At 47.7% G+C, this 20642-nt stretch overlaps 2 protein-coding genes across 12 annotated transcripts in view; one reads left to right on the forward strand and one right to left on the reverse strand.

Annotated features, from left to right (window-relative positions):
- GDI2 (GDP dissociation inhibitor 2) overlaps positions 1-10064 on the forward strand; it is a 31411-nt gene extending 21347 nt beyond the window's left edge. Inside the window, exons 7-11 of the mRNA XM_025853516.2 lie at positions 5946-6045; positions 7282-7453; positions 8679-8823; positions 9015-9069; positions 9154-10064. Of these exons, the coding sequence (XP_025709301.1) occupies positions 5946-6045; positions 7282-7453; positions 8679-8823; positions 9015-9069; positions 9154-9300 (619 nt within the window). The 3' untranslated portion in view covers positions 9301-10064. The remainder of the gene's footprint in view (positions 1-5945; positions 6046-7281; positions 7454-8678; positions 8824-9014; positions 9070-9153) is intronic.
- Positions 10065-10982: 918 nt separating this feature from the next.
- TASOR2 (transcription activation suppressor family member 2) overlaps positions 10983-20642 on the reverse strand; it is a 72980-nt gene continuing 63320 nt past the window's right edge. For all 11 annotated transcript variants that reach the window (XM_073879961.1, XM_073879960.1, XM_073879955.1 and 8 more), the window contains 5 exons: positions 16819-16944; positions 16041-16194; positions 15139-15244; positions 12659-12840; positions 10983-12171 (listed from right to left, as the gene is read on the reverse strand). In XM_073879961.1, coding sequence (XP_073736062.1) covers positions 12053-12171; positions 12659-12840; positions 15139-15244; positions 16041-16194; positions 16819-16944 — 687 coding nt within the window. In that variant the 3' untranslated portion in view covers positions 10983-12052. The remainder of the gene's footprint in view (positions 12172-12658; positions 12841-15138; positions 15245-16040; positions 16195-16818; positions 16945-20642) is intronic.

The raw sequence follows: 20642 nt of genomic DNA on the forward strand, positions 1-20642 counted from the left end.
AGCTTTGCATGCCTCAAGAGCACAAAGATAGCCTCCAGTGTCTTTTTCTAGAAACTTCAGTTTTGGCTTTGTGTTTAAATTTGCGATTCATTGTGAAATAATGTTTGTGTGTGAGGTGAGGTAGGGCTTGAAGTTCTTTTTTTCTGTGCCCGGATTTAGTTCTTCTGGCACCATTGCTGAAAAGACTTTATTTTCCAGTTGTGTTGGTGCCTTTGTAGCAAATCAGTTGGCCATAGATATGTATCTGTTTTGTTCCATTAGTTTATTTTTCTTATGCCATTACTCTAGCATCCCGAATATTCTGGTTTTGTTTTTTGTTTCTTTCAAAGATTTCATTTATTTATTTGACAGAGAGACAGCGAGAGGGGAACACAAGCAGGGGTAGTGGGAGAGGGAGAAGCAGGCCTCCTGTGGAACAGGGAGCCCGATGGGGGCTCGATCCCAGGACCATTACCTGAGCCGAAGGCAGATGCTTCACTGACTGAGCCACCCAGGTGCCCCTTCAGGACTTATTTTTTATTTTTTTTTAAAGATTTTATTTATTTGAGAGGGAGAGAATGAGAGATAGCACGAGAGGGAAGAGGGTCAGAGAGCAGGGAGCCCGATGTGGGACTCGATCCCGGGACTCCAGGATCATGACCTGAGCCGAAGGCAGTCGCTTAACCAACTGTGCCACCCAGGCGCCCCAAGGACTTTTTTTTTTTAATTTTTAAGTAATCTCTGCACCCAGCATGGGGTTCAAACTCCAAACCCCCAGATCAGGAGTCAGGTGCTGCACTGACTCAGCCAGTCAGGTTTTATTCTAGTTTTACATTGTGTCTTGAAATCAAGTAATGAAAGACAGCTCCAATTTTGTTCTTTTTCAAAATTGTTTTGGCTCTTCTAGGTCCTTTGCATTTCTATATCCATATACATTTTAGAACAGCTTGTCAATTTCTAGGACAAAAGCTGGGATTTTGACCGGGATTGATTGAGTTTACATGTGTAGATCAGTCTCGGGGAGAAGTCTCTCAGTAATAGTTTTCAGTGGAAAACTATTTCCGTGGAAATAGTTCCGTGGACGTGCTGGTCTCTCCATGGACTTGGGTGTTGTCTTAGCAGTGCCCCGACACTTTCATTGTACGGCTCCAGCACCAATTCACGTTTATTCACAAGTGTTTTATGTTATTTAGATGTTGCTGTTAATGAAACTGTCTCAACTTTATTGTAAAGTTGTTTGCTGTTGAGCATGGACATTCTTGATTTATTTATTACTAAATGTTTTTTAATAGAGTTTTTGTAGATGGCTTTGTTGGAATGAATTCCTTCTTGGCTTGCTGGGAGTTTTCTTATGAATGGGTGTTGACATTGAATTAATCACGCAGATTTTCTTCTTTATGCTATTGCTATGGTGAACTATAGATTGATTTTTGGATATTAAACTGGCCTTGCATTCCCAGGGTAAACAACACTTATGATGTATTTTCCTTTTATTTTATTGTTGGATGTAATTTGCGTGCGCGCGTGTACACACACGAATTAGAAATCAGGCTACTCAGATGTTCCATTTATTTCGTCTGTTGTGTTTTACAAGAAATTTGACCATTTCACATAAGTTCTTGAATCTTCTGATAATCAAGTTGTCCATAATATATATATATATATTTTAAAAGATTTTATTTATTTGAGAGAGAGAGCACATAGGCGGGGGCGGGGGGCAGAGGGAGAAGCAGGCTCCCCACTGAGCAAGGAGCCCGACTGGGACTTGATCCCAGGACCCCTGGATCATAACGACCCCTGAGCCGAAGGCAGACACTTAACTGACTGAGCCACCCAGGCGCCCCATAATATTTTGTTTTATTATCCTTTCAGTGTCTAGGATCTGTAGTGAAGCTCCTACCTTCATTGTTGTGATTGGTCATTCATATTTTCTCTTTTTTTGGTAGGATTTTATCAGTTTTATTAATCTTTTCAAAGTACCAAATTCTTAGTTTTATTTCCTCTGTAGCTTATTTTCTAGTTTATCGATTTTGTTCTTTCTTAATTTCTTCTTCCTACATGGGTTTAATTTTCTTCTAGGTTTTTTTTTTTTTTTTAAAGATTTTAATTATCCATTTGACAGAAAGAGGGAACACAAGCAGGGGGAGTGGGAGAGGGAGAAGCGGGCTTCCCGCTGAGCAGGGAGCCCGATGTGGGGCTCGATCCTGGGACTTCAGGACCATGACCTGAGCCGAAGGCAGACGCTTAACGACAGCCACCCAGGCGCCCCTTCTTCTAAGTTTCTAAAGGTGAAACAGCTCATTGATTTTACTTTCTGTCTCTAACATGGGATTTAAATGGTTTAAAATTTCTCTCTAAATATGTATCATTCACTATGGTATCCTGTGTCTTCTGGGTTTTTTTTTTTTTTCTTCTTTAATCCTTGGGTTTTTTGAAGGTGTAGTGCTTAATTGCTAAACATTTGGAGATGTTCCTAAATATCCTATTGTTACTGATATTTGATTCCGTGATGATCAGAGAACAAACTTGTAAGATTTTAATCTTTGAAATTAAGGCGTAATTTATGGTCTAATATTTTATTTTTATTTTTTTTAAGATTTTTTTATTTTTATTTTTTTAAAGATTTTATTTATTTGACAGAGAGATAGCAAGAGAGGGAACACAAGCAAGGGGAGTGGCAGGCAGAGGGAGAAGCAGGCTTCCCACGGAGCAGGGAGCCCGATGCGGGGCTCGATCCCAGGACCCTGGGATCATGACCTGAGCCAAAGGCAGACGCTTAATGACTGAGCCACCCAGGCGCCCCTAAAGATTATTTTCGAGAACACACACGAAGGTGGGGGGAGGGGCAGAGAGGGGTAGAGGGGACTCAGGCCGACTCCCCACTGAGTGTGGAGCCCTCTGCAGGGCTCAATCTCACAACCCTGAGATCACTACCTGCGCCAAAACCAAGAGTCAGAAACTTAACAGACTGAGCCACCCAGGGGCCCCATAGTTTATGGTCAAATCAAGGGTCTGTTTTAGTGAATGACTGTGCCCTCGCAGAGAACATACATCCTGCATGTGTTGGGTGCAGCGCTCTATAAAGGGAGCTGATAGGGTTGTTCGTGTGTGTGTTCTTAAGATTCTTTTTCCAGTTCCGTTACTGAGGGAGCATCTTCCACCAAGAGTGTGGAGTTACCAGTTTCTCAGTTTAGCCCAGTCAGTGTGTACTTCCCAATTTAAAGCTCTTTTACCGGGTGATACTCCTTTCTGCTTTCTTTGTTTGATAGTAAGTACCACCTTACCAGCTTGCTTACTCTTTCATATTTGTTTCCATGCTTTCACTTTCAAATGCTTGCTTTTATATTTAAGTGGGTCTTTTGTAGACAGCATATGGTTGAATTTTGCTTTTTTATCCAGTGTGACAACCTTGGCCTTTAATGGGAGTATTTAGCTCATACAGATTTAGTATAATTATTGATACGGTTGGGATTAGATCTGTTGTTTTGTTGTTTGTCCCCCCGCCCCGTTTCTCTTCCCCTTCTGTTCCTCTTTTCCCTTTTCGGATTAATCAAATATTTTTTTCGATTCCAGACTAATTCCTCTAGTGGCTTGGCAGCCATGCCTTTCTATTTTTAATTTTCTAGTGCTCTGCAAATTGTAGTATGCATCCTTTATCGATTTGTTTGGAGTTAATGTGCTAAATACTTTACATATATACGCAGCACTCTGCAACATTTTCTTTACATTTCTCATTCTCCTTTGTGCTGTTCCTGTTTTACATCTCTGTACTTTAATCAGCTCCACAGTGCAGTGTCCTCATTCTGCACTGAACAATCAGTTCAGTGAACTGAAGAGAACAGAGAAGGAAAAGTAACCATTTTCCCACGGTACCGTGTTAGTTGCTCTTCTTTCTTATAAATCCTTGTTTCCATCTGGTGACATTTCTCTTCAGCTCTCCCGTGGCGTTCTTGTAGTTCTGGATCTGCTGGTGACGGGTTCTGTCAGCTTTGTTTTTAAAGGACTTTTTGTTGGCTTGAGATGTTTTCATGCAGCGCTTTCCAGCTGCTGTCCCCTCCCTTGTGTCTGCTTTGTTTCCGAGGAGAAGTGAGCCGGCATGCAGTCACAGCCGTCCCCGCGTGCGGAGTGGCTCTTTTTTTCCCCCCTCTGGCTGCTTTCAAGAGTCTCTTTGGTTTTGGGCAGTCTCACTAGGATTTGCCTCGGTGTGGTTTTGCTTGGGCTTCACTGAACTGCTTGGATGCGTAAGTTAATTGTTCATGTCAAATTGGGAATTTTAAAATCATTATCCTCTTCAGATGTTTCATCCCATTTTCTCTGTCCTCCCTCTGGGACAATTCTGTGCATGTTGGATGCTGGGTATTATTCCGTAGTCACTGAGGCTCTTTTCACTTTTTTTTGTCTTTTGGTCTCTCCATGCTTCTATATTGGATAATGCCTATTGATTTGTCTTCAAGTTCATGGACTCCTTTTTCTATTCCCAAAAGGCTCTTAATCCCGTTCAGTGAGTTTTAACTTTTTTTTCTGGTACTGTACTTTCTACATGTAGAACTTCCAGTTTTTAATTTTTTTTATTTTATTTTTTTTTAAAGATTTTTTTTTACTTATTTGAGAGAGCACGAGCAGGGGGAGTGGGAGAGGGAGAGGCAGGCTTCCCGCGGAGCAGGGAGCCCGATGCGGACTCGATCCCAGGACCCTGGGACCATGACCTGAGCCGAAGGCAGACGCTGAACGACTGAGCCACCCAGGCGCCCCCAGTTTTTTAAATACAGTTTTTTTTTGAGATGGGTTTACTCATTTTGACCCCACTGAATATATTTATAATAATATGTTCTTGAACATCTGTGTTTGAATGAGGATGTCTGTCCTCAAATCTCTCTATAATAGCTGCCTTTAGCCCCCTGCGATTTATAACATTGGTAATCAGGGTACCTGTTTGTATTGATTGCTTTTCCCGAATCTTTACTTTGAATCACATTTGTTTCTTTGCATGCCTAGTAATATTTGACTGTGTACAGGACACGTTTATTGGTACATTGTAGAGATGCTGGGTTTTTTCTCTGGGGGGTGATTTTTGTTGGAGTCGGCAAATCATTGGCCACTCACCTGGAACTTTTGGAGGTTTGACTTTACCCTTTTACTGGGTGGGGAGGGCGGTTTTTGTTTTTGGCTGAATCTTTAGTCCTGGTCCGGTGAGGTGAGACGCTCCTGGGGCTTCTGGGGAAAGCTCAAGGTGTGTACCAGGCTGTGTAATGCAGCAGTTTCGGACCCGTTTGTCCCTAAGGGCCTCGGCTCTAACCTCTGCTCACCTCCTGGCACCTTTTAGCCGTTGCTTTTTGCTGGATTGCTTGGAATCTCTCTCGGGTATGAGCCCTTCCTGGAGCTCGTTAAGGATTTGAAGAGACTTTATAATTTTGGTGGCTCCCCTTTTTGTAGCACCCCACCCCCCAGGTTTCATCTCCTTTGACAGCCCCAAATTCTGTCCTCTGGCTCCTTGAACCAACAAGACTGCAGGCTGGCTGCTTCTGTTCGAGGGGCTCCTGTTACAAGGACCAGGGAGGTGGTTCCTTCAGGGGGTGGGCCGTGGAAGCCGCACACACAGCTCATTTCGTTCCTTCAAGTCTCTTCTCCAGTGTCTGCTCTTAGTCACTCTGCAGGGCCTCCGGATTAGGTATTTTTATTATTTATTTATTTTTTTAGTTCAGTTTTATTTATATGCAGGAGAATTAGACCAACATAAGCTGTTTGCCCATCACTCGTCCGTGCTTTTTTTGACTTGGTATTCAGAACTGCAAATGTGAGACTTCGTTTCATGGTTTTGACTCTATCATTGGAGCTTTAATGACTTTTAAACTAATGCCTTCTAGAAGGAAATTGAGCAAATATACATTGCCTGTAACTCAAGATCTAAGAAAGACTTTAGTAGTTGACACAATTATAAATTATTGTCATCTCAAAAATTTTTTTAGGCTAAGTGCTATTTATGGTGGTACCTACATGCTCAACAAACCCATTGAAGAAATCATTGTGCAGAATGGAAAAGTGATTGGTGTGAAATCTGAAGGAGAGGTAAGTAGCTTTTACAGTTTGAAAATAGTATGTTCTTGTGAAGAAAATGTTGCCTCACGTAACGTGGTTTGGGCATTGATGCTGGATTTCAGATTATATGGTTTGTTTATGGCAAGTTGGTATCCGTAATGACTAAGGACTAGCTAAAGATTCTGTGCTTCATTTAAAAAAAAATCTTACTACTTGTTGATTATTGCTTAAGACCGAGATATACATTATGGATGAAGTCTTAGTGGTGCGTGTTCTGTGTTTACATAGTGTAGGTTGGTGCCTGTCTCCTGAATTTTCATTTAAATTTAGCTTTATTTATACCATTTACAATTTATTGGTTGAATTTGGGCTTGGGGATTACTGAGCATTTTACTATTTAATTTGGCTTTTAGCTGTGGAGCTCGCTAGGTGGAGTTCCCAGTAGTGTTTCTCAAATTCGAATTGAATATATGTCTGTGTTAACCTGGTTACCGTGTTTATTCGGAATCAGTAGGTCTGCATTTCCTTGTGAGCTCTCGGGTGAGGCTGATGCTGTGGGTCTGCCAATCAGCTCATTCCTGTTTATAAAGTAACAACTCTTAAAGATAGGTAGAACTGCTCAAAAGCTAAGGATAGAAAAATAGTTGGTGTTCCTGATGGCATTCCATGGGTTAGGTCCGTGTAACCTACAGCCGCTGGTTGGCCACCTGAACGAACCTTTATTACTGTAGATCCTCGTATCTGCCTAGTGCTTCTAGCAGAGTGGGTTTTACGGAATAGGGACAAACGGGGAGGAGTTCATCCGTCCCTCAGAGTCCTTTTCAGTGCAGTGTCCTCTCGTGCCCTCTCATTTTGTTTCCCACGGCTTCTTCCTCCCAGGAGGTCACAGAACATTCACTTCTTACTGGGCACAGTCACAAAAGATGGCCCTTAAATACAGTATTTCATTTAATCCTAGCAACGACCGTTAGATGTTGGGTACGGCCAGGATTTGAGACCTGCCTGCCCGATGCTAAAATGTGTAACTTCTAAACACTGTGCACCAGGTTCCCAAATATTTGAATAGGACTTAGAATTCATGGGTCTTTTCCAGGAGAATTTGTTGGGATTGTTGGCAAAACTAGTTTTATCTGTAGTTCAGTAATAACTTACAGTTAACCTAATGAAGGTAACAGATGATATTAAAGGGGCAGTGGCATCAGTAGTCTATCGAAAAACTTTGTGGACAGTGATTGTTATAAATGTGACTTAAATGTTTTGGGACAGGTTGCTCGCTGTAAGCAGCTCATCTGTGATCCCAGCTACGTCAAAGACCGGGTAGAAAAAGTGGGCCAGGTGATCAGAGTTATCTGCATCCTCAGCCACCCCATCAAGAGCACCAATGATGCCAACTCCTGCCAGATCATCATTCCCCAGAACCAGGTCAATCGGAAGTCAGGTGAGTTTTGAAGATCAGATGTTTGTGGAATTTTGTTAAGAGTTTGCTGTGTTTCATCCCAAATTTTTAATTTTGTTTGCTGTTATAGTGAAGAAACTCTAGGTCACCTATGGGAAAGGAGATGTGATGGATTTAGCTCAGAGAGACCCTCATCCTCACCTCGAAAGGCACACATTAGTCCCAGAGCCCTGCCTCGCCCTCCTGCTAGTCCTGCACTTTGGACCTCCATTCTCTCTCTCGTTCTAGAAGGAGGAATTGAGAGGCTAGGCTAGCTGAGTGGTCGCGCTGTCTCCTGGCTCGAACGTTATGGCCTGCAGGGGTTTCATGCTTACTAGGTGACCCACTGTGGTTTTGAGCCAGTGACAGTGCTTTTGTGTCATTATTTGTCAAGTTCATACTCACATTTGATTTTAGCAGTGTGCTAGAAAACAGCTTTCTGTGGTTAGGGTCAGGACTGACGGCTAAAGTTGTAATTCCTCATCTCTTTGTGTTGAGAAGTTGTTTTCATCCCCCCACCTTTTCCCACCATCCTTTCAGGTAGAAGCCTGCTCTTTTGTTTATTGAAAGTTCAACTTCAAAAGGGGTTATCCGCTTTGAAACAGAGCTGTGTTTATTTGTCTATGTAAGAAACCGGAATCACGGAAGATGAGGACCGTAGCAGAGGGGCGTTCAGGGGCTCCCAAGCAGATCCCAGGGTTGGTGAAAGCCTCAAAAGAGTGAAGGAGCTCAGTAATAACCTTCCCTTTCGGAAACGATGCACTTACTGAGTGGCATGCAGACAGGGAGAACCCATGGGATCGGACGGGTTTCTTATACTAACTGAAGAACAGCTTATGCTGATGGGCAGTTTTGTTACTGTAATAAATGCGAAACTTGGTACTTAAATCCTTTCTTAGCTGTTGGAAAGCCTTCCTAAATGCTGGGCTTGCAGAGGAAGAGGACTCCGGAGCAGTTAGGTTTGTCCAGTGTCTGGGTAGCGGTCAGAGAGCTGGGAAGGGGCATGTGCCCAAGTCCAGCAGCTCCCGGCTACAGAGGCCCGTAGTCTCCAGCAGGCCAGAAGTCGCTGGACTCGGGCATGCTTTATGGAGGACTTGGGCTGCCTCCATTTAGAACTGAAGCTTAGAAGACTGGGTCTGTTGCCAGCGACTTTTTAAGTCACACCTCGACGCGATCCGGGTGGAAGGTTCGTGAGCCTGGGCAGTGAGATGACACTCCTCGTTTGCAGATATCTACGTCTGCATGATCTCCTCCGCGCACAACGTGGCCGCACAGGGGAAGTACATCGCCATAGTCAGCACCACTGTGGAGACCAAGGAGCCGGAGAAAGAAATCAGACCAGCTTTGGAGCTTTTGGAACCAATTGAACAGAAGTGAGTGCCGTGTTCATGTAGATGAGCTCAAATGCAAGACGAGGTCAGACTTCGTGGCGGGGTGAGCGCTGGGAGCCGGCCGTGCGGGCATCGTGCCCGCCCGCCTCACGCCGTGGGCTTGGAATTGCGGCAAAGCTCTGAGTGTGGCCTTGGGGTCAGCTCACCTGCTGACTTCATTCTTTTCCCTCCAGATTTGTTAGCATCAGTGACCTCCTCGTACCAAAAGACCTGGGAACAGAAAGCCAGGTGAGCGCGGCGGTCCTGGGAGGGCATGGGGCGCAGGCGTCGTCGCGAGACGTCCCGCCTCAAATCTTTGTGATTTCATTCCAGATCTTTATTTCCCGCACATACGATGCTACCACTCACTTTGAGACCACCTGTGACGACATCAAAGACATCTACAAGAGGATGACCGGGTCCGAGTTTGACTTTGAGGAAATGAAGCGCAAGAAGAACGACATCTACGGGGAAGACTAAACTGCAGTGCGCGCGCTCGTCTCGTTAGGACAGACTTCACTCTGGCAAATGCCGTGTACTGTGTGCAGTCACTGTCGTAAGGCCTGCTTCGCAGTCCCAGCTGAGATTGCAGAGCACTGTCCCAGTAACTACTCCTCCCCTCTCCTATCATGTAGTAACTCGTTTCCGTGGAGTGGCTCTTCAGAACGGGCAGGTCACCACATTCTGTTCAGTGTAACCGATACTGGCTTTTTTTCCCCAGTGAAGGATCAGTTTTAAGAAAATCCTGTGGTCCTGATACGGAGCACCCGATACAGTATTTGTATCTTTTAATTAGTGTCACCTCCGCGGCCGGAGTGGCACCATTCGCGTGCCGTCTCTCCCCTTGGCGTTGAGATTCCAACTGAATATTCCACGACTTGGGACATTTCGTGTGTCCTGTCAGCTGTTAACGACCGTGCCCACGGAACACAGCCACACATTGGGGTTCCGTGGGCCTATATTTCTAACCCAACTGCAGACCTGAGAGTCATTTTGGAGGAAGCCTGTGTGCGGTGTTCTAACCTGATAAAATTGATGAGAGCAAGGGGGAAAGAAACCTGTGGTAAAGCAGGTAAACGTAGAAGCTTCTTTTGTATCCCAGGTGTGGCTTCTTGACCGGACCAAGCTGCGACGCAGTATTGATTTGACAGAGCCTGCACTTCAGTGATGTCTGTCTCGAATGGCTCCACATGATTTCTGTACTGCAAAATAAAGCCAGACTCTGGAAACCAGGTCCTTCTCGATTGGTGTGTTTGTGTCCTGGTGTTAAGAGCTCGTGCGTGTCGTCCTGGCGCCGGCACAGCGGCTCGCTCCCTCCCGTGCAGCTGACAGATGCCGCGTAGAAGGGTGCGCTCCATCCTTATCTGGACGGATCCAAACATCCCTTTCGTCTGGCTTCGCTGTGAGTAGCCCCCACGTGACGTTCTTGACACCTCTCCTGAGGCACAGAGCGACCCTAGTTGAGAAACCACTGCTGTCTACATGGTGAGAGGATCTAAAATCCTAGCAAGCCTTTCCTTTCCCTAGTTGTTCAACTAGTGATGCGGGCAGAGGCGCACGCTGGGCTAGAAATACATAGAATATCAGGAGCTTTTCAGAGTCTTCACTTGAAGTGCATATTGAACACCTGTAATACACGGGTGCCCGGCCAGCGTGGAACGGCGAGGGCGGCCTGGAGGAGTGGACCGTGCGCTACTCCGGGGCTTGGTTACGTGTAGAAGCAGTTCTAGAAAAGCGGCTGTGGACACAGAGCGAGACTTGTGGGTCATGGGAGGGATCTTCGCGGGGCGGGGGGGGGGGGGTCAGACCTGAGGCACGATCTGAGAGATGAGCGAGCGGCCAGAGTTCAGTCGCTCGTCAAGTCATTTCCAATTCAGCGCGCCTCATGCAGCCACCGTCCTCTTGTCATGTCACGTGCCTGGGCTTCCAAGCCAGAGACCGTGTCACGTCGGGACTGTTCGGGTAGCAAGTAGAGAGGCACCAGAAGGCTTGTGAAAGCCTGTCCGCCCTGCTCGGCGTGCCCGGTTTCGGGAGGCCAAGCACGGGGCAGGGCGGTGGGGCCAGTGACGGACGTGGAAGCGAAGTCATTTCCGTCAGATGGCCTAAAAACTGCCATGACATGCCCACAAATTCAAATTTTGCTATAAAGAAATCCCAGAAAGTTGATTTTTCAGTTGTCTTTATTAAAAAAAATGAAATCAGTTACAAAAACTTGTTCCAAATAGATACTGTGTATCTACAAACATTTTTTGCTTGGTTTTGAGTTTAAAGATTACGGTAGAAATTATTTCTAATACCATAAATAAATGATTTTCTTCCTCAGAGGGTTGATTTTGTAGTGCAGTATTTACAAAAACTGAGTAAGTGGAAACTGACAGTTTATAAATCTGTAACACAGAACTTACTGTAGTGTTGCCAGAATAACAGCAAACAAACCACATACAATCCTAGCTTTCACGAGGGTGGTAAAGCCTTTACAACTGAGTGTAACATGCACTACAGAACGCTTTTCAGAGAGGAACATGCAAAAACAAAGCTATCCGTTAAAATACTTATTTTTGCTACAACTAAGTAAACGTGTTTGTAAAAATCTTTTTAACATTGAGCTTAATTAATAGCTTTGAAGGCTCTCTGTATAAAATGAAAATAATTTAAAACAATAATACTGAACACTGCAACCCAAAGCTAGTGGACAGCTGACATCCCACTGTGAATGAAGGCCAAGATTTTATAGCAAAGTGTAAAGAAATGAAGGAAAACTCTCAAGTTGTAGAATATTGATTTTTCAAATATGAGAAAACTGTTTTATCTAAAAAGTTTTCAAAGTAAAAGGAAACTAGGAATTGGTTGTGGTGGCATCGCCGTCTCGGCCAGCTGATCACCTGGATAAACACAAAATTGATAATTTCATCTTAGAACAACCAAGAAATGTTTTAGAAACAGGAGACTGTCGAACGGGGACTTCTATGCATCTTCTGTCCTGGGAACAAGATGAACTGCAGGTGACAACTGGTGTCAGATGAAATGGGTTACTCTGAAGTAGGTGGATCCTTCAGAAATTCCCACTTGAGCCAAACCAACAGTGATTCCACCCCTAGCACAGATTTAAAATTCACAGCATGATGTAGAAGGTAAAGAACAGAGTTTGCCAACAACTGGTGTCCTCGGACACAAATACGAATGTCAGTATCTGTGCTGTCCCGTTCACACAGGAGAGTTCTGGAAAGTGTCCTTACCAATAGCTACTCCTAAACGGAGCTGCTATTTTTGGTATATTTTCAATGAAGTTATTTACATCTGTAACAAGGATGCCACTATTTTCAAAGACTTCTCTGGAGACGGTGGGCTTTTCTGTAAAAAGAAAAAAATAGCTTTTTGGTGAAAAATTTATTGATGTATACTTTTAAAGCATCAGAACCCCTTTTATTGAAACACACACACACACCACCCCCCCCCCCCCAAACTTTAATGGAACTGCTTAATCCCATGGATGGGAGGAGAGGTTCCAGAGAGGAAAGGTGTGGAGCTTTGGGAGCAGCCCCCAGGGGTGGGGCTGGGGATGCTGAACGCCAGTGACAACTGGTCCTTGCTTACAGAGTTTTAAAAAGCTGGGTTAGCATTCACCTGAAACACTTAAGTACGTGTAGGCGGTGATTAACAGCAGTGCATCAGGGGACGGCTTGCTAGACCGAACCCACGAGACCCCGTGCCCTGGGCCTTCCGTGTGTTTATGAGACACGGCAGGCAAACACCGGGTGGACATCCGCATAGATCTCCGGCATCTGATGTCTGCACTTGGACATTTCTAGAGTAGCCAGAACGAAGGATGTTGGTTTACCTGTTAGGAACACCGCAAACCTGGCGTGGATGTGCTGAATTTGCAGGTTTAGCAGACATTTTAAATGTTCTGCTTTTGATGGTGCTCGAGAGTCACACTGGTGATAAGGAAGCAGTTCGATGAGATTTGCACTCTGATAGGATTTCAGTATTAAGTTCTTCTTACGTGCAACTGAATCCACTCTGGAGTAGAGACGGAAATGTGAACCAAATTTAGATTCAGTATCAATTTGCAGGTTTACTTTTCACTGTATCTCAATTTTTAGCTGTTTTATTCCTATACTTCTTGCCCTCACAGTACTTAACAATTTGACCTCTTGTTAAAACATTCAGAACTCCTGAGATGCCTTTTCCCTTCTCTGTTCTTCCCCGTGACGCACTTGGCCTTCTAGACGTCACTGTCATCCCATCCCATTCCCTCAAGACATTACACGCTTGCTGACTCCGTCAATACAGGTTTTTACAAAGTCCAGGCCTCGTTCCAAGCAAGAGGGACATGGACAAGTTCATGTAACAACGCTGCTTGCCCAGGCTTTGGTCATTTCTAGTGGGCCTCTCGTGCTTTATCCTACAGCAAGGCTTCCAAACCCCGTTCTATAGTCCCCACGCTTTTTAATCAGATCAACAGCTTCTTTAAGGAAATTCCCACTACTACATAATTGTCATTTCTCACCTCCCTTAAAATCTTAAGATTTCTTTTGAGAGTGTGTGCACACATGCATTGGCGCAAGGGGCGGCAGGAGGGAGAAACTTCAGCAGCTCCCGTGCACAGCGCCGACCCCGACGTGGGGCTCAGTCTCATGACCCTGAGATCATGACCAGAGCTGAGTTCGAGTTCGACGTTTAACTGACCGAGCCACCGGGTGCCCCATGACCTCCCTTAGACTCCTGCAACTGCCTCCCTTTTTTCTTCCCACTTCAGTGGAAGATGTTTAACCTGTCAGCGTCCCTCCACCTGCTCTCCCGGTCCTGTCGGCCTCTCTCTCCTGCCTGCTGGAGGAAAGCAAACTGCCCCAGGCCCCCGTGTCTCCAGGGGCGAGCACTGTCCGGGTCACGGGGCTGCGTTTCCTTCCCGGCTTTCCCCTTTGTACACAGATTGATGTGGCTGGCATCACACTGCATGCTTTTATATGTGTATTCCTTATTTTGTATGTTTTAAAAATTATATATGTATGGAATCCATATAATCTGTCATATTTGCCTGGAGATGGCTCTGAGGCTGGTTTTGTAGTTACTGATACAACCACCCACTGCTATAAACCTCTTTGTAGAAACAGCAGTTTTTAAAAGCTAGGGTTTTTTTTTTTAATAGTTTCAGGTAAATGTCTCCAGAGGCCACAGGGTATGTATGAATGTTCCGGACGAGTCCCCGCTACGCCTGCTCTCGAACAGGAGACTGGCGCCATCTGAAGGGCCTACCCCAGGGCAGCAGCGGCATATGTCTTTGTTCACCCCAAACCCTCTGTGAAATTAACAGGTGCCTGCCACAGTTTTATAGGTGTGCTGTGGGGCCTCGGGGCTTTAATTACTCTGGACCCTGAACCTTTCCTCTCAAGTGCCTGGCCAGCCACCTCCTCAGGAACTCCCACTTGGCTTCTGCCGAGCTCTGAGTCCTCCCACCCACCCCAGGGAAATCCCTCCCGGACCTGACAGCGTCAGCTCCGGGGTCCACTCAGACCTCTTGGCTCACTTTTCCTCCTGCACTAGTTCTAGGTACAGCCTCTCCCGGGGACCTGTGCTCTTGGCCACCTCCCTTTCCAGATCTCGTGCTCAGGCCTACGCTGGTCCTTGGGAGACAGGAGTGCGGTGAGACAGGAGAGAGCAGTCGTATTAGAGGTGAACATTCTGGGCTTGAAGCCCAGCGTCACAACTCCTTGTCTGACCTGGATCAGGTCTGTCGTCCCCATGCTTCAACTTCCACATCATAAAAGTGGGTCTTTACTGTCTGTCTCCTCTGTAGGAGGCGGGGGAGGGCGGGAGTCCTCTTGAGTCTCCTCGCGGCTCCACACTGTGTCCACTGCCGTCCCGGCCTCACCGCAGCTGGGGGCACCCACACACCCCGGGTCCCTCGAGCCAGGGAATCGATTAAAAGAAATACTTCAGAACATCCCAACTGGACGTTGCCTATTTAGAGTCCGCTGTTGAGGGGTAAAACATTCTGGTCTCAATGTTTCCATCCTTGTAACTGTGACCACTTGATATCTGAACAAACGTGTGAATCCGGGTGCGGATACGGGTGCCGCAAACCCACGCCCGTGGTTCATGGCAGTAGAGCCTGAACTTCACTAAGCGGACATTTCGGGACTCCCGCAATTCACTTCCATCGGCCTCGAGTGCTCCTCGGAATCTGGGCCTCAAACTCGCGGTGGCGGTTCCAGCCCGCCTGCCTTCCCTGCCTTCCCCCGCCCCGCGCCGGCCGCACAGAACCCCAGAACCGACCCGTGCACCTGCAGCCGTGCTCCCCGCGCCCCGAGGCCTCACCTGACGTCTTGTCTTAGCTTTTTGTTTTCCCTGTGGTGAAGCAGCCATTTCCACCTCCCGTTTCTGTTCAGCTTCTCCAGGGTCCTGACCATGTCCTTCAGCTGAGCTACAGACAGAAGAGAAGGTCTAGTCGGAGGCCGGGAACTGTGACCCGTGGGGAGGCAGACACCGGCCGGCGCGCCCGGTCCCCCGCCCGCTGCACACCCAGGCCTGCTGCCCGTCCCGCCCTTCCCCCCCCGCCCCCCGACACCCATCACGTGCAGGCGACAAGCGGGAAGTCCAGTGGCGACAAAAAAACACTGGTCTAGCTTGCAACTCCTCTCAACTCCAGTCTCCACACAGAACTCACACTTGTGGGGGTTCCCCCCCTTTTCTGAGCCAGGAGTGGCATCTACAGTGAGCTCTAACGTGACATCAGCGGGGGGAAGTTTCTGCTCATTAGCTCCCGCCCAGTGCTGTTCTAACAGCCTTCTCCGTCTAATCACTGCCCAGAGAGAAGGGAATTAGGAGTGTTCAGCACGTAATTGAGAAGGCTTTTAAGAGCTATGTTTCTGATTTCTAGAACATCATCGAGAGGGCAGGGGTGATGACAAGAGACAGAGAAGAGAGGGCTGCTGGGCAAGTGTGGGAGACAAGGAACGGAGAAGCGGGGTGGGTGCTGAAGATAACCAGGTGACACCCGGGAGGCCCAGGGCATGTGCCCTGGGAACGAGAACGACAGCAATCCACGGGAAAACTGCTTAGCCGAGCACGTGGCAAAAACAAAGGCCGCAAAAGGTGGTGGTTGATATTACTTGGAGTTAATTTCTTTTCGATGTAGTAGTATTTGGGTCACTGGGTAAAGAGAAATGGATTTGACTAGATTTCAAAGACAGAACAAGGAAGGAAAATAGAAGACTGACCTAACGTGGCGGTTTCCAGGATCTTGTCATCCGAGACCACAAAGCCTCCCGTCTGAAATAGCTCTTGGTAGGTGTACTCGAGCACGTCCTCAGGGCCGTCCACTCCAGCGAAGAGGACGCTGGGGAAGTGCTTCAGCTTCAGCAAAGAGGGAATCTAGTGAACACAAAAGGATCCCCGGGGAAGAGAGGTTGGTGGGGTCACTTTTATCCAAGGGTTTCAAGATTCAGGGAAGCTGAAAATACACTTAACCTTGATGACTGGGAATTCTGCAACGCCTATCAAAAGCCCCCCAGCGTTTGCATGAGGAACACAGACTCCGTTCACCACACACGCTGCAAACTCCTCCGCGCTCGTCCGTTACAAAGTGGTCTCTGAACCGCACAGGCTGGAGACCGTGCGCGGGGGAAGAGCACCACTCAGCTGTGAGGGCCCCTAACGCGGCGAAGCAGGCGACAGGCTCACACGGCCGTTCACCTCCGGCTCCGCCCCTGCCCGACGGCAGCCCTGCAGCCCAGCCTGGGCGGCGGGGCAGGCAACTCCTTTTATTCAACAGAAACAGTGAAACAAAGACTCAAGGAAACTTTCACAAGTCCTCTTAAAGCAAGATTTACGACTACTGTCGGCATTAAGAGATGGAAGGTTTCGATCTTGGCTGAGGAAGTGTCCCCATGCCGCCCCCCCCCCCCCGTTCGTGGCTCGTGCCCCACGACCCCCTCGGGACGCCCCCGAAAATGCCCGGGACACCTTTCTTGGTAAGAAACAGAGGGGCAGACGTACTTGATGCAGGTGTGACGCTATATCTTCATTTCTGATGACGACTAGCAGCGTGTCATTCTCTCTGTGAAAGCCTTGACAGAAATGCTGCAGGTCAATTTCCGTATGGCCTCCTTTCCTCAGGACACTCTGGAAGATTTAGAAATAAGCATTACTACAGAAAGGGCGTCTGCCCAGAACGCCTCCCAGTCCACTGAGCACAGCAAGAAGCGCACCCCAGTCCCCGAACTACCCCGGACCAGGCACCATCAACGGCAGGCGGTCCTACTTCTGAATGAGCTTTCGCGGCTCACAGTGATGGCTCGGGGCCGTCGCGAACAGCGGGACTTAGAGACTCGTGTGCAAAGGCGAAGCACTTCATAACCGACGCTTTATGTCCAGACAGTGGCCGGCAGCAGACCAAGTCACAGACACGGGACTCTCACCCGATCTGAGGCAGTTACCTTGGGGATGCAGATATTCCCTCTAAAAATGCCACCTCCAGTGAAAATGTTTCTAGAGCTTTTGGAGATGATACCTGCGCGTCCCGTGGAGTGTCACGAGAGCTGGGGGACGAGCCCCAGGCGCGGCGGGGAGAGGCGGCCGGCCGGCCCTGCGCTGCCTGCGGGACAGGCCCCCCCTCCCCCGTCACAGGCCCGACCGGCCGCTGCAGTGCGTCACGAGAAGACGTTCCTTCGCTCTGTCCCCCTTCGTGATGCGGACACTGCTTCTGTCTGAAGGGTTTCTGGAGGTTTCCAGCGCACACCTTGATGTTGCTCCTTGCGCCAGCAACACCATGTCTGACCAGTACTTGCTATTTCCTTTGTAAAAGTACAGTGTCCACCTCCCCTGGATCTCAAAACAACTCCAAGCTTATTTCAATTCTTCGCTCAAAATGCATGGCAACGGATCTTCAAAGAAACACCTCCAGAGAAGAACCGTTTTAACAAAGAGCCCGCTAAAACATTTAAATATAAATCTTTAGCTCTGACTTAATTTACTAATAAACCACCTGAATGAACACATTTTCTGAGACAACACTGTCGCCACATGCCGTGGGGTCGGGGCTTTTCTGTTGTACACTCTGAATTTCCGCAGGGACGAAGGGAAGGACCTCCCAGAGCTTCCTCGTCTTACAGAGAAATGGGGCCTGACGTCCCATCTCCCCCGAATGCCTCAGGACTCTCCAGGACAGAAAGCTTGTCCGGGGTAGCTTTCTGAGGTTTTGAAAACATTCTGCTCTAGGTTATCTTGATGGTACTTTATTCTGAAGCTGATTTTATACCGTGTTCACCTTCCCACTTGAAGATTAGTTTTATCTTTGCACAAAATTTATCATTTTCTGTCGTCAACAGTGGCCACATGATAAGTAAGGATCATGAGACACAGGTGCGCTCCTGGACGCCGCGCGGTGTCTCCAGGTTCTCCAGCTGCGAGGGGCTGAGCGCTGCTACTCCGCTCTCCCTCCTGCACACAAACCCGCATCCCCCGCGCTCCGCCAAGGGTGTGATGGGTGCAGTCGCTTCTGAGAAGATGGAAGCAAACAGAAAGAGGGTATTTTGCTCACTGTGGCTTTGATGCTACTGCATCGACCCCGGACTTATTTCAGTACCACTCAAGGTACGCTGTATGTAATCAGCCAAACAAAATTAACTTCAAGGTAAAAAAAAAAAAAAAAAAATTCATTTTTAGGTCACTTTTGGAGGGCAAGCACCTAAAAAAATGCTTCATTTTTTCCGACTCCACTGCTTACCAAAGTGGCAATGGAAAGACGATGGTGGCACGGCTAGGGGGACAGACCTGGCAACCGTTTATGAAAACCTTGGAAAACCAAAGGATCCTTGATGGGGAATAAAAATCTGTTACTGTATATCACCTAAAATCATATTTAAAGGGTACAAAATAGGAGCCATCAGCGACCTTAGAGAAGAATATGTGTTTGACTCCAGCCTCACACGCCAGCCTGTTAGCCATCACGTTTCCAGTCCATTCCCCACACCGTAAGCCCAAGAGTTTGCTCTCAAACACAAACACGATGTTATTTGTCTTTTAGAAGTAGTGTTCAGGGCCTCCCCGCTACCTCAGGCTAGGCCTCAGGCCTCAGGGGGACCTGTCCCCTGCCCACACCTCCAGATGCGCTCCCTGCGCCCCCCCCCCCCCCCGCTGCGTGCTCCCAGCCGCCCGCCCACCCCGAGGCTTCACACTTGCAGAACTGGCTTCCGCCACCGCGCTCTGCCACGATGGCGGCCACAAACCTCTTCCCATGTTTACTCTTAGTAATTCAACACTCGTGGCTTTGCCAAGTGACGTCACGTGACAGACACTCTGGACTTCCTGGAAGTGCTGACATAGGGAACTCTGGAACAAATCTAGGCGAGCACCAAGAACCGACACACGTATTAGTCTAGCTGTGCACACCTTGCACAAGAGGCCAGCATCGCTTCCTTAAGAAAAAGGCCCCGACCTTCCTGACGAGGCCTGCCACCCTCAAAACAAGGTCCAAACACCCGCGCCGCTACATGGCCTGTCGATTTGACACTGATTTGTATGCTTTTATGAGTGTTTTGCTTGTCCCATTAGCTGGAAGGATCGCCACGTGACGGAAAGGCACCATTTCCCCTCCCCTTACACGCTGGGACTCTCCAACGTATATTAAGGACCGCCTCCTTTGAACTGGCTCCTGCTGGGAGTGTAGAGGGTTGAGGGAGGCGGCGTGTTTGGGGACCAGCTCTGGGTCGGTGCCCCAGGCCGGGAAGAGGGGGCTGGGCGAGGGCTGAGCTGTAGACCAGGAGTGGGACTTCCTCGGGCTGGCGGAGGCATCTGGGATGATGGGAGCCGGCTTTCTGACACACCGGGGTGACGGGGGGTGGGGGGGGGGGGGGGAGCGCTGCTCCTCTGGCAAAGGACAAGCCTCCTGGTGCCGGACCGGACCTGGGGATGCGTGTGCACCCACTCCAGGTTTACAGACATATCCGTAGACGTCCTGGCTCTGCTGCGACGGCCAAGAGGCAGTGACACCCAGTGGCATGGAGTTCAACCAACGCCCGGATACTGACTCCAAATGCTATTCTTCCCTTAAAGAATCAGTGCTCCTTAGAGAAATGGCAGACTACAAGGCTGGGTCAAGGAATATAGGAGATAAATCTAGAACATGGAGTTGTACCACAAAGGGAGAGATAAGGAAGGATCCAAACAGTTATGGGGACTTGTCAGAAGGACTCCCACTGGCTGGGTCTGGAACAATCTGAGCATTACCATAAATAATGAAGGACCAAGACAAATATTGCTGAAATGTCCATACGACCCAAAGCAATCTACACATTTCATTCAATCCCTATCAAAATACCAACCGCATTTTTCACAGAACCACAACAAAGAATCTATGGAAACACAAGAGACCCTGAACAGCCAAAGCAATCTTGAAAAGGAAAAACAAAACCGGAGGCATCACATTTCCAGATTTCAAGTTATATTACAAAACAGTAATGACTAAAACAACACAGTACTGGCACAAAAACAGACACACAGGGGGCGCCTGGGTGGCTCAGTTGTTGGGCGTCTGCCTTCGGCTCGGGTCGCGATCCCAGGGTCCTGGGATCGAGCCCCGCATCGGGCTCCCTGCTCCGCGGGAAGCCTGCTTCTCCCTCTCCCTCTCCCCCTGCTTGTGTTCCCGCTCTCGATCGCTCTCTGTCAAATAAATAAATAAAATCTTTAAAAAAAAACAAAAACAAAAACAGACACATAGAACAAGGAATAGAACAGAAAACCCGGAAATAAACCCACGACTATATAATCAATCTTCGACAAAACAGAAAAGAATATCTAATGGGAAAAAGACTCTTCAGCAA

This window comes from Callorhinus ursinus, unplaced genomic scaffold, assembly GCF_003265705.2.
Source record: "Callorhinus ursinus isolate GAN/ISIS: 27379988/994484 unplaced genomic scaffold, GSC_fseal_2.0 scaffold36, whole genome shotgun sequence".
NCBI classification, from domain to species: Eukaryota; Metazoa; Chordata; class Mammalia; order Carnivora; family Otariidae; genus Callorhinus; species Callorhinus ursinus.